The sequence below is a fragment of the Schistocerca gregaria genome, chromosome 2 (genome assembly GCF_023897955.1).
Source record: "Schistocerca gregaria isolate iqSchGreg1 chromosome 2, iqSchGreg1.2, whole genome shotgun sequence".
NCBI classification, from domain to species: domain Eukaryota; kingdom Metazoa; phylum Arthropoda; class Insecta; order Orthoptera; family Acrididae; genus Schistocerca; species Schistocerca gregaria.
Genome location: NC_064921.1, coordinates 13633804 through 13648008, shown reverse-complemented (window position 1 = coordinate 13648008; position 14205 = coordinate 13633804). Strand labels below are relative to the sequence as shown.

Sequence of the window (14205 nt, the reverse complement as noted above, 5' to 3'; positions counted from 1 at the left end):
ATGCACGTCCGCATGTATCCCGTGCCACCCAACGTGCTCTAGAATGTGTAAGTCAACTACCCTGGCCAGCAAGATCTCCGGATCTGTCCCCCATTGAGCATGTTTGGGACTGGATGAAGCGTCGTCTCACGCTGTCTGCACGTCCAGCACGAACGCTGGTCCAACTGAGGCGCCAGGTGGAAATGGCATTGCAAGCCGTTCCACAGGACTACATCCAGCATCTCTACGATCGTCTCCATGGGAGAATAGCAGCTTGCATTGCTGTACTAGTGCCGACATTGTGCATGCTCTGTTGCCTGTGTCTTTGTGCCTGTGGTTCTGTCAGTGTGATCATGCGATGTATCTGACCCCAGGAATGTGTCAATAAAGTTTCCCCTTCCTGGGACAATGAATTCACGGTGTTCTTATTTCAATTTCTAGGAGTGTATGTTCTCAGAAATTTCTTCCTCAAATTAAGGCCTATGTTTGAAGCTAGTAGACTTGAATTGGCCAGGAGTTCCCCTTTTGACATTGCTAGTCTGCTTTTGATATCCTTCTTACTTTTACGTCTACATCAATACTCCGCAAGGCACCTGACGGTGAGTGGCGGAGGATACCTTGAGTACCACTATCGGTTCTCTCTTCTATTCCAGTCTGGTATTGTTCGTGGAGAGAAAGATTGTCGGTACGCCTCTGTGTGGGCTCTAATCTCTCTGGTTTTATCCTCATGGTCTCTTCGCGAAATATACGTAGGAGGGAGCAATATACTGCTTGACTCCTCGGTGAAGGTATGTTCTCGAAACTTCAACAAAAGCCCGTACCGAACTACTGAGCGTCCTGAAAAGTCTTCTAATGGAGTTTATCATCTGCGTAGCGCTTTCGCCATTACTAAATAATCGTGTAACGAAGCGCGCTTCTCTCCGTTGGATCTTCTCTATCTCTTCTATCAACCCTATCTGGTACGGATCCCACACCGATGAGCAGTATTCAAGCAGTGGGCTAACAAGTGTACTATAACCCACTTCCTTTGTTTTCGGACTGCATTTCCTTAGGATTCTTCCAATGATCTCAGTCTGGCAACTGCTTTACCGACGATCAACTTTATATGATCATTCCATTTTAAATCACTCCTAATGCGTACTCCCAGATAATTTATGGAATTAACTGCTTCCAATTGCTATATTTTAGCTAAATGATAAAGGATCTTTCTTTCTATGTATTCGCAGCACATTACAATTCTCTACATTGAGATACAATTGCCATTCCCTGCACGATGTGTCAATTCATTGCAGATCCTCCTGCATTTCAGTACAATTTTCCATTGTTACAACCTCTCGATACACTACAGCATCATCCGCAAAAAGCCTCATTGAACTTCCGGTGTTATCCATAAGGTCATTTATATGTGTTGTGAATAGCACTACGACACTCCCCTGAAATCAGTCTTACTTCGGAAGACTTCTCTCCATTGAGAATGACATGCTGCTTTCTGTTTTCTAGGAACTCTTCAATCCAATCACACAATTGGTCTGATAGTCCATATGCTCTTACTTTGTTCATTAAACGACTGTTTGGAACTGTATCAAAGGCCTTGCGGAAGTCAAGAAACATTACATCTACCTGGGTACCCGTGTCTATGGCCCCTTGAGTCTCGTGGACGAATAGCGCGAGCTGGGTTTCACACGATCGCCTTTTCCGAAACCCATGCTGTTTCCTACAGAGTAGGTTTCTAGTCTCCAGAAAAGTCATTATACTCGAACATAAACGTGTTCCAAAATTCTACAACTGATCGACGTTAGAGATATAGGTCTATACTTCTGCACATCTGTTCGTCGTCCTTTCTTGAAAACGGGTATGACCTTCTGTACCCTTTTCCAATCGTTTGAAACGCTACGCTCTTCTAGATTTCCTACGGTACACCGCTGCAAGAAGGGGGCACGTTCCTTCCCGTACTCTGTGTAAAATCGAACTGGTATCCCATCAGGTCCAGCGGCCTTTTGTCTTTGGAGCGATTTTGTCATCTGTGGGAGAATCTAGAGAAGGAACTACAGTGCAGTCTTCGTCTGTGAAACAGCTTTGGAAAAAGAGAAAAAAATGGTTCAAATGGCTCTGATCACTAAGCGACTTAACTTCTGAGGTCATCAGTCACCTAGAACGTATAAGTAATTAAACCTAACTAACCTAAGGACATCACACACATCCATGCCCGAGGTAGGATTCGAACCTGCGACCGTAGCTGTCGCTCGGTTCCAGACGGAAAAAGACTTTTAGTATTTCGGTCTTTAGTCTGTTATCCTCTGTTTCAGTACCATTTTGGTCACAGAGTGTCAGGACATTTTGTTTTGATCCACCTATCGCTTTGACATGAGACCAAAATTTTCTTAGGCTTTTCTGCCAAGTCAGTACACAGAACTTCACTTTCGAATTCGTTGAATGCCTCTCGCATAGCCCTCCTCACACTACATTTCGCTTCGCGTAATTTTTGCTTGTCTGCAATGCTTTGGCTATGTTTATGTTTGCAGTGAATTTCCCCTTGCTTCCGTAGCAGTTTTCTAACTCGATTGTTGTGCCACGGTGGCTCTTTTCCATCCCTTACAATCTCTATTGGCACATACTCATCTAATGCATATTGTACGATGCTTTTGAACTTTGTCCAATGATCCTCAGCACTATCTGTACTTGACACAAAACTTTTGTGTTGAGCCGTCAAGTACTCTGAAATCTGCTTTTTGTCACTTCTGCTAAACAGAAAAATCTTCCTACCTTTTCTTTAATATTTCTATTTACTGCTGAAATCACCGATGCTGTAACCGTTTTATGATCGCTGGTTCCCTGTGCTGCGATAACTGTTTCAAATAGTTCGTGTCTGTTTGTCACCGGAAGGTCTAATATCTTATCGCCACGAGTCGTTTCTCTGTTTAACTGCTCAAGGTAGTTTTCAGAAAATGCACTTAAAAAATTTCACTGTATTCATTGTTCCTGCCACCCGTTATAAACGTTCGAGTCTGCCAGTCTATATCTGGTAAATTCATATCTCCACCCAAAACTATAATATGGTCGGGAAAACTACTCGAAATATTTTCAAATTTTTCCTTCAGGTGCTCAGCCACAACAGCTGCTGAGCCGGGGGACCTATAGAGACATCCAATAACCGTGCTTGAGCCTGCTTTAACCGTCACCTTCATCCAAATTATTTCACATTTCTGATCTCCGTCAATTTCCTTCGATACTATTGCACTTCTTATCGCTATAAACACGTCTCCCCCTTCACTGTCCAGCCTGCCTCTGTGGTATACATTCCAATCTGAGTTTAGAATTTCATTACAGTTTACATCTGGTTTCTGCCAACTTTCCGTCCTTATTACTATGTGGGCATTGTGACCGTTTATTAATGAGAGCAGTTCTGGGACCTTTCTATAGACGCTCCTGCAGTTTACTATTACCACATTAATATTGTCATTCCGTGTTGCGTTTTGCCTACTGCTACCTTGTCGCGTCTCAGGAGGCGTCTTGTCAGGCCTAGGAAGGGAATTCTCTAACCTAAGAAAGGCACTGTGCACTCCACACATATTCCGCTACAGTTGTAGCCGCTTTCCCTCTTCAGGGGGACCCTATATATCTCCACCCGAAGCGGAGTTCGAGAAATTTGGAACCCACATCTCCGCAGAATCGTCTGAGCCTCTGGTTTAAGCCTTTCACTCGGCTCCAAACCAGAGGACTGCGACCGGTTCTGGGAACGATACTACAAATAGTTAGCTCAGATTCCACCCCGCGAGCGAGGCTTTCCGCCTTCACGAGACTGCGAGACCACAGTGCTGTCGTGCGCGAAATAGCGGTAAACAGCCTGCGACGCCACAGCGGTGTCGACTGCATACTATTGGTCAGTGCCGGCAACACTACAGTGGTGTCGCGAGAGCAGTATCGCGCAGTGGCCGGCGACAGAACTTTAGTATCTTTAGCATTCTGTTGATGTATTGTTTAGGTAACAATAAGTTACACACATCAACAAGTGTTTTATTTGTATAAGTACTTGTGCCCTTTCATTATGACAGACGAAAGAGACGATACGATGATTTACGATGTGTGAGCGGACGTCTTGTCTGATGTTCCGGGCGACTTTGGCCGATTAGGAAGAAGACATTGGATATAAAAAAAAGGCAAAGCAGAATCATCGGAAGATGGTGAAATACTTGCAAGAAGAATTTGGCGAACGCTACGAAGAAGACACAGCGGTGTCGACTGCATACTATTGGTCAGTGCCGGCAACACTACAGTGGTGTCGCGAGAGCAGTATCGCGCAGTGGCCGGCGACAGCACTTTAGTATCTTTAGCATTCTGTTGATGTATTGTTTAGGTAACAATAAGTTACACACATCAACAAGTGTATTATTTGTATAAGTACTTGTGCCCTTTCATTACGGCAGACGAAAGAGACGATACGATGATTTACGATGTGTGAGCGGACGTCTTGTCTGATGTTCCGGACGACTTTGGCCGATTAGGAAGAAGACATTGGATAAAAAAAAAGGCAAAGCAGAATTATCGGAAGATGGTGAAATACTTGCAAGAAGAATTTGGCGAACGCTACGAAGAAGACAGTGCAGTGTGGTCATACTGATTTACTGAGGACTAATAATAAATTTGAAGGATCTCTGGGTACAAACATGTTTCCCAGAGACAGAGCGTCGAGCATATCGTAGAATTACATTTTGGCAACGATCTATTTGAATATATCAGCAACGAAACCAACAAGTACTACAGTCAAAATTGCAATGGAAGGAAATTGGATTAAAAAATGCCAAATTTGTCGACGTTACGGGACCCGAACACAGAAAATGGTTTGGACTTGCTATCCTTACGGGAATTGTAAAAAAAAAAAAAAACAATGATCGATTATTATTGGTCAACGAATCGGTTCACAGACACATCGATATTTCGCAAAACTATGTCCTGCAACCGATTAAGACAAATATTATGCTTTTTACATTTTTCCAATAACACTAAACCGGATAATGCCGACCGGTTTTCAAGGTGCAATTCGTAATTGATTATTTTTCGAAAAAGTTGAAACTAAGTAAAACATCTCATTCAACGAAGGAATGATACCGTGGCGTGGACGGTTAAATTTTAAAGTCTACAGTCCATCGAAAACTACGACATACGGCATACTCATTTGGATGCTGTCTGAATCGAGTACGGGATACATTTCATCATTTAAGAAATATTCCAGCGCTAGACAGCGTTTAGCAAAAACAGTGATGGAACTATTGACATCTTCTGATGAAATGTGGCATCACCTCAAGTTGCAGAGAAGTTACTTGAAAAGAAAATTCGTGTTTGTGGAACTATACGGCAAAATAGAGGATTTCCGGGAAAATTAAAGCGCGCAAAAGTCAGTGTGTTCCAAGCTTGTCATCAACGGAAAGGTGAGAAGCGGCCGCCGACAAGCCAAGTAATCCAAATTAGCGCTGCCGGGGCCATGCGAATAAATTTGTATGAGACGTGCGGATGGCAAAGAGTTAAGTGTGGCTTCGTTTGATTGCAGCAGTCTGAAAAGAATGACCTTGTAGTCATATTTCTCCAAACTGTGGCCTTAAGATTTAAATTGCAAATTTCATCTCAGCTTTTATTATTTTTATTATTACTAAAGTACGTTACATTTCATTTAAAAAGTGGCCTTAAGATTTAAATTGCAGTATTTATTTCTTTGATATTAAGTTACATTTTAACTTATAATTAAATTGTTATTTGCATGAAATAATAACCTGTTGATTTGTGGGCCCGGTGTTTCCCGTTTTCCCGAACACCCGATTGTCCAGCTCATATCTGAGTCACTCATTCTAAAGATTAAATTCTATTTCATGGCTACAAAGACACTTGAGCCGTGCTGGCCCCAGCTTATGCTTTGCTTTAAAACTTGGATGTTACTCTGCGTTTGGTTTCCTGCGGTTATTGTGGTTATGCTGCGGTTCTTCCTCTTTCTACGTGTGGCAGCAGTGGTGTGTATCGATATTTGCACCGTATACCATCTTCAATCTGGTGTTTATAGTTCAGGCTTGGCGGTTTGCATCCATTTGGTCTGTTGGAGCGGGTCAGCAAACAAGTCTCCGCGCAGCGCAGTCGGCTGGGCCCGCTGGCTGTGTCTATGCAGTGTCGGAGCAGTTGGGGGCTGTTCCGAGTTCTACGCGGTTCGTGGCTCACCGACCCAGGACATTAAAGTTGAGTGGTGATTTAATTGCCGAAGCTACGTGTGTTCACGTTGTACCCTTCCTTGGTTGGTGGTTTGCTGTTGGCGGTATTCCTAGGAGCAACAGCATGTGTTCGAGTCGGTGAAAATTTAACCTCCATCTGGTGGAATTAACTACATTTGTCGGTTTGAAATTCAACTGCACCAGCGGAATTTTACGCCTTGTGGCCGTTAGTGCTCCGGTTACCTGCCCTGGTCGCTGACGTAAATTCAGGAAGTGTTCTTTCCTTATGTATTGTCGCTGTCCAACATGGTGTGTAGTTTTTGACAGCTTAATGTATTTTCGGTTGTGGGGGGCTATCTCTGTAACGTTTTGGATTTGGAATTCTCGTTTAATGGTCGGTGGTTAAGAAGTCGTCTTGTCCGTGGTGGGTCCCTGACTGTCTCTTGGTTGTGTTGCCGGCGGATCGAGTATAGTTGGGGCCGACTTCTTGTCTCACCTAAGCGAACGTTAAGATTTCAAGGGTAGACCGAGCCCCCTGGAAACATCTGAGCGCTGTTGCCTATCTGCCTTTCTAGTTGGCGTTTAACTTTTTTTTGTGATGACTCACAGCCCATGGTTGGAATTTGTATGTTTGTAATTGTGTTTTTAAAATCAAAGGACTTCAGCCATTTTGAACGTAAGTTTTTCTAAATTGGACCTTCTCCTTGTTGAAAATTTATTGTATTGTTTTAAAGCATCAGCCTTCAGCCACCTTAAGTTTTGAGGATCTTAGTTATCAAGTATTACCCCCCCCCCCCCCCCCCCCCCATGAACAATGAACCTTGCCATTGGTGGGGAGGTTTGCGTGCCTCAGCGATACAGATAGCCCTAACGTAGGTGTAACGGTGGGGTATCTGTTGAGAGGCCAGACAAACGTGTGGTTCCTGAAGAGGGGCAGCAGCCTTTTCAGTAGTTGCAGGGGCAACAGTCACTATGATTGACTGATCTGGCCCTGTAACACCAACCAAACGGCTTTGCTGTTGCGGTACTGCGAACGGCCGAAAGCCAGGGTAAACTACAGCCGTAATTTTTCCCGAGGATATGCAGCTTTACTGTATGGTTAAATGAAGATGGCGTCCTCTTGGGTAAAATATTCCGGAGGTAAAAAAGTCCCCCATTCGAGCGGCGACAACTCAGCAGGACATTGTTATCAGGAGGTAGAAAACTGGCGTTCTACGTGTCGGAGCAGGTAGGTTAGAAAACTTAAAAAGGGAAACAGATTAAAGTTAGATATAATGGGAATAGGTGATGTTTTGTGGCATGAGGAACAAGACTTCTGGCCAGGTGACCACAGGGTTATAAATACAAAATCAAATAGGGGTAATGAAAGGAGTAGGTTTAATGATGAATAAAAAAATAGGAATGTGGGTAAGCTACTACAAACAGCAGAGTGAACGCATTATTGTGACCAAGATAGATACAAAGCCCACGCCCACCACAGTAGTACAAGTTTATATGACAACTAGCTCTGCAGATGACGAAGAGATGTCTGATGGCATAAAGAAATTATTCACATAGTGAATGGAGATGAAAATTTAATAGTCATGGGTGACTGGAATTCGATCGTAGGAAAAGCAATAGAAGGAAACGTAGTAGGTGAATATGGAATAGGGGTAAGTAATGAAAGAGGAAGCCGTCTGGTAGAATTTTGCATAACTTAATTATAGCTAACACTTGGTTAAAGAATCATGAAAGAAGGCTGTATACATGGAAGAAACCTGGAGATACTGGAAGATTTCAGATAGATTACATAATGGCAAGACACAATTGAAAAGCTGGTTCCTAAATGTCTAAGAAATTTCCAGGGGCAGATGTGGACTCTGACCACAATCTATTAGTTATGAACCGTAGATTAAAACTGGGGAAACTGCAAAAATGTGGGAATTTGAGGAAATGGGACCTGGATAAACTGACAGAACCAGAGGTTGTAGAGAGTTTCAGGGCGACCATTAGGGAACGATTGACAAGAATGGGGGAAAGAAATACAGTAGAGGAAGAATGGGTAGCTTTGAGAGATGAAATTTAAAAAAATGGTTCAAATGGCTCTGAACACTAAGGGAATTAACAAATGGGTCAAATGGCTCTGAGCACTATGGGACTTAACATCTATGGTCATCAGTCCCCTAGAACGTAGAACTACTTAAACCTAACTAACCTAAGGACATTACACAACACCCAGTCAACACGAGGCAGAGAAAATCCCTCACCCCGCCGGGAATCGAACCCGGGAACCCGGGCGTGGAAAGCGTGGTAATTAACATCTGAGGTCATCAGTCCCCTAGAACTTAGAAATACGTCAACCTAACTAACCTCAGAACATCATACACATCTATGCCCGAAGCAGGAGTCGTACCTGGGCGCTTCAGTCTGGAACCGCGCGACCGCTACGGTCGCAGGTTCGACTCCTGCCTCGGGCATGGATGTGTGTGATGTCCTTAGGTTAGTTAGGTTTAAGTAGTTCTAAGTTCTAGGGGAGTGATGACCACAGCAGTTGAGTCCCATAGTGCTCAGAGCCTTACATACCTTGGCATTAAATACTATTTAAGGTTAAAGCATAGAGCCTTCTGTCTCAAAAGAAATATTTATAGCAGTTGTATTTAACTCATGGGCTTCCAGCCGTTTGTGAATTAAAGACGTTTTCTGTCGATAGTCAAGCTTAGAAGTTGCCCTGTAATCTTTGGACAACTAAAGAAAGTGTTATGTGTGGAGTGTAATTGACAGCCGCTCATTCTGGCCCCCTTCCACAATTCCTACTACTTGTCCTGTGCTGTGGGTTTAGCAGGGCGTGTCAACACTACATTTATAACATACCTATATCAAGCTCGGTGAAAGGACTACAAGCATCGAATCATTGTGTAAACTTCCCTGAATAGACTCTGAGACTGAGTTGACTGTCAGAAGTTCCCAGAAGAAAACATAGTATGAAAATCCGCGGGGCTTGGGCCATTTTTAATGTCTCCTGCGAGACATCACCTCACATTCCTGTCAATATGACGAGTCCATTTCTGTGAACAGTATTTTCACGACTAACCTCTTGATCCTCGCCGGTTTCTGTTGACTGTTATCTTATTTGACAGCGTGCAGACAAGACTTGGCGGAAATAGGCTAAAGAGAATACATTAATCGTGATCTTTTGTCGACCTAACTGATAAAATTTGGAAATTTGTGGTAAGTTCCTATGGGACGAAACTGCTGAGGTCATCGATCCCTAGGCTTACACAATACTTAATCCAACTTAAAACTAACTTTCGCTGACAACACACACACACACACACACACACACACATTCCCGTTCGAGGACTCGAACCTCCGGCGGTAGGGGGTGGGGGGGGGGGGGGGGCGCCGCGGAGCTGCGCGAACAGTGGCAAAGCGCCTGCAACCGCTCGGCTACCCAGCGCGCCACATAAGTTGTATCATCAGTTCTTCTGAAAAAGGAAACTACTCTGATCATCCTTGAGAGTTTCTTGCTTTATTATATTGCATATGTGTTGTGTACATAGTTCCGCGTAGTCAGCTCGTACACAACTTTCCCACTAGAGCGCGCCCCATTAAACACAACAGCGCAGGAGCAGCGCTCGTCCGTCTCCGCACTAGAGACGGACGCACTTAGAGACGGACCAAATTCTGCTTCCGCCGATCCGCGTATTAATACGTAAAGCAGCCAATGAGATTGCTGATAACGTAGAAGTTTTACTGCTCGCGGATCACACTCGCGCCGTGATATCTGAACGCGCGAGGTATTATAACGAGTGTACAGACCTCCGATTAGTCAGTCTGCATTGGTCTGCACCAGTCTACATCAGTCTGTACCAGTCTGTAGTCAAGTTTCAGTCTGCGCCTAATAAGATTATCATATTCCTGTACATAGCCATGAAGAGAAATGTATAGACACTTTGTCAAGTATCAGATTTATGTGAGAATAAGATTAACTTACCAAGCCCAAAGGAACTTCAGATTGTGAATTGTAAACAGCATCCAGGATCAAGTTATGTAATGTCTATGTTTGTTATTATTTTAATAAATATGTGTGAAAATTAATCAAGTTCTGTTTAAAGTTGGTCACTGTCAATGTGCTACTCTAAGCGTCCAAGTGGCATTTTTATCGTCTGACCTAACGGTAGAAGATAAACACGCCACGGTAAGACCACGAGACATATTGCTGACACTCGCCTACTTCGTTAGAGCGCAAGTCTGATACTCTGATGGTGTGTGTACCGCAGCTCTTACAGTACGCACACCATAATATACAATCCTTGTAAGTGTTAGGCACTGCTTGTACGTGATTAATGCAACAGCAATATGAAAAGGACAAATGACAGCGCACCTGTGGCTGCAGAGTGGCGCTCCGCTCGACGGCGGCCGCGGCCGCCTCAGCGATGCGTGCGTCGAGCGCGCACAGCACGTCGTCGAGGGCGGCGCGGCCCTGGACGGCGGCGAGCAGCCTCTCGGCCGCCTCGACGTAGCCGTTCCACGGCAGGTCCAGCTCGGCGGCGCGCTGCGTCAGGCAGCCGCGCAGCACGTTCAGGCAGAGCCCGGCGCAGGGGCGGACGCGCCTATGGAGCCCGCGGCAGCGCCAGCAGTGAGACATGCGCACCAGCGCCGCGTGGCCGCCGCCCCACCTGTGCCGACACAGAAGAAACGGTGTTCAGTCTGAACAGACAGGGCAGCATCGTTACAGCATGTGGTAGCGTGAGCAGTACCGCATATGCAACAGCGCCATATGTCACAGCACGTCGGCCACTTCTCCACCTCTCATAACACAGCAGGTGTTGTGCTTAGTTACAGTGGTCTGGGACAGGTCTTACTGCACATTGAGCCAGTGCAACCTCATCACAGCATGGAGCAGTGCAAACAGGATGTGGCACTGTGCCTGGGCCGCTACTTCACCATTGGCAGCAGGGATGCTATTTATTACTTCAATCTGAATCAGCAATGTAGTACATTCACCCAGTTTAGAATTATTCAGCGTGCGCTATCATGAATAATAGGGCACACACAGCACTGAAGACTGGCAAGATGCTAGCTCCAATATGTAACATAGCAAGTTATTACGGGATAACACTCACTACGGTATAAATGGTTCAAATGGGTCTGAGCACTATGGGACTTAACATCTGAGGTCATCAGTCCCCTAGAACTTAGAACTACTTAAACCTAACTAACCTAAGGACATCACACACATCCATGCACGAGGCAGGATTCGAACTTGCGACCGTAGCGGTCGCGCGGTTCCAGACTGTACCGCCTAGAACCGCTCGGCCACCATGGCCGGCTCAGTACAATATAGCACGCAGCCGTGTATCACAGTGGCTGCAAGGATTTCCTTTCCGCTATGACTGACACCGCAGCTGACGCTGTCGGCCATGAGAGCGGTCTCCAGTGACATCCAATAGGAACGTAAATTCATACCCTCTACGAATATAAATAAACTATAGTAATTATCATCCGATTTTGCTCAAACTTGGTATACCATCGTTTGTTATTAAGTAAAAGAGTCTGTTAAAATTTCAGATTTTTATCTCTTATAGTACTGTCAGAGGCAGCAACGGACTTCGAAGAGCAGTTGAACGCAATGGACAGTGTCTTGAAAGGAGGATATAAGATGAACATCATCAAAAACAAAAACGAGTATATTGGAATGTAGTCGAATTAAATAGGGTGATGCTGAGGGAATTGCTTTACGAAATGAGACACTTAAAGTAATAGATCAATTTTGCTGTTTGGGTAGCAAAAAGACTGATGATGGTCGAATTAGAGAGGATATAAAATGTAGACTGCCAATGGCAAGGAAAGCGTTTCTGAAGAACAGAGATTTGTTAACATCGAGTATTGATTGAAGTGGCAGGAAGTCGTTTCTGAAAGTATTTGTATGGAGTATAGCCATGTATGGAATTGAAACGTGGACGATAAATAGTTTGGATAAGAAGAGAATAGAAGCTTTCGAAATGTGGTGCTACAGAAGAATGCTGAAGATTAGATGGGAAAAATCACATAACTAATGAGAAGGTATTGGATAGAATTGGGGAGAAGAGGAGTTTGTGGCACAACTTGACTAGAAGAAGCGATTGGTTGGTAGGACATGTTCTGAGGCATCTAGGGATCACCAATTTAGAACTGGAGGGCAGCGTGGAGGGTAAAAATCATAGGAGACCAAGAGATGAATACTCTAAGCTTGTACAGGATAGAGTAGTATGGAGAGCTGCATCAAACCAGTCTCAGCACTGAAGACCACAACAACAACATTTCTGGAGATTTAATAAATTACTTAAATGTGCAAAAACCCGACACTTATGTTTCAAAACTCAGTTAGGAACAACAGCAGTTTGTTTTTTATTATCATGTAAAGTCATAATCCGAGTTCTCAATTTACAAAATCACTTAACTGGAATTTATCTTTTCAAAACTTTAATTATGCTGCAATTTCGTAGTGTAAAAATCATTCAAAATTATTATCTGCTTATTACTTTGTTGTGTAAATACATGGGAATGAATGAGAGAGGGTCTGTGGGACATACGAAAAAAACTTAATACTATTTTACGAAAAGCTTATGATATTTAACAGTGGGAAAATGGTGTTTTAACCACGAAGGTGATGACTTACGTCGATGAGTGCTTGCTTTTGTAAGAAAGCAGTCAGAATAGAAGTCCGAAGTGGAATAAGTTTTAAAATTAATTTAAAGATCATTTTGTATTTCGGTCTATTTTATTAAACATTATATTAGAAATAGGCACTGGAATGAAGTAAATGATTTTTCTGATTAGCGATTGGCTCAGGAAAGATTTGCCGCGAGAGTGCTCTAAAAGGATCATTCTGATTGGTCATTAAGACTATTGGCCAATTAGAACTAAGCTGTTCCTGCGCGCAGAAAGTTAGGTAGGCAGAGAATGGGGTGGCATAGAGAGATTCAAAAATGGTTCAAATGTCTCTGAGCACTATGGGCCTCAACTTCCGAGGTCATCAGTCCCCTAGAACTTAGAACTACTTAAACCTAACTAGCCTAATGATATCACACACATCCATGCCCGAGGCAGGATTCGAACCTGCGACCATAGAGAGAGTCGCTCGCCAAGCTTCGTACTTGAAATGAAAGAGCAGTTATAAAAGTAGATTTGGACTTGATAGCTTCTATAAGAATAAAAACCAATTTACTAGAAGTTCCGAAGGCTTACTACAGGAAAACTGCATTTTCCCCACCACCCGAAATTGGTTAAAATGAACTTATTGGAACTGATCTGCAACTTAAATTACGCATCCACTGTGTAGTAGGTGTTAGGTCGTGGTTTCATCAACGCTGCTTTACACGGCCTACTGCCACTACTGCAGAGTGAAGCCGTACTGAGGTAGGTGGACAATTAAGGTGAGACAGAACGAACGAGAGACGACGACAAAACCCCGCTTCGCCGCAACTGCAGTAACAGGGGTGACGTTCAGATACATCAGTCTCAAGTAGCAGAGTAGCACATCAGGCAGTATGGTGTCAACAAAGCATGTGGTAGACCTAACACTTCGATTTCTGCAGCACGTGACATGATGCCTGGTGCTACTCCGCCTGTGACAGCATTACAGCAGCTGCACAGCACATGGAGCTAGTATGTGGAGTGTGACATGTGCAGCAGTGCAGTCCAGCTATTCACACTGTATAGGAGATTTTAGTTACAGCGGGATGATCCGATATGCAACAGAGTGATGCAGCGCAGTGTCAGCACAGTGTATGGTACTCTGAGCAGTACGGCATGAGCAACACAGGTGTTATTCAGTTGCAGCAGCCTGAGGCAGGTGTCCAACATGTTGAGTAGGCAGCGCGACAGTTCTATGTAGTAACTGAAACTGGAGGTAGTCACACAGTACACTGAATCATTTCAGCAGCACTGTCCTATGACCTGTATGGCATATATGCCGGAGCTGTGAAGCTGTTTTACGTCTTTGCCTTACTGGAGCCATCCGTCTCTGTGTAGTCAGTCGCCAGGTGGTGCTTCGGCGGCATGTTAGTTGAGT

General features: G+C 44.1%; 1 protein-coding gene across 1 annotated transcript in view; it reads right to left on the bottom strand.

The window, feature by feature from the left end:
* Positions 1-13997, bottom strand: part of LOC126332375 (uncharacterized) — a 212478-nt gene extending 198481 nt beyond the window's left edge. Inside the window, exons 1-3 of the mRNA XM_049996577.1 lie at positions 13941-13997; positions 11015-11130; positions 10534-10828 (exon numbers count right to left, since the gene is read on the bottom strand). Coding sequence (XP_049852534.1) covers positions 10534-10828; positions 11015-11130; positions 13941-13997 — 468 coding nt within the window. The remainder of the gene's footprint in view (positions 1-10533; positions 10829-11014; positions 11131-13940) is intronic.
* Positions 13998-14205: the final 208 nt, after the last annotated feature.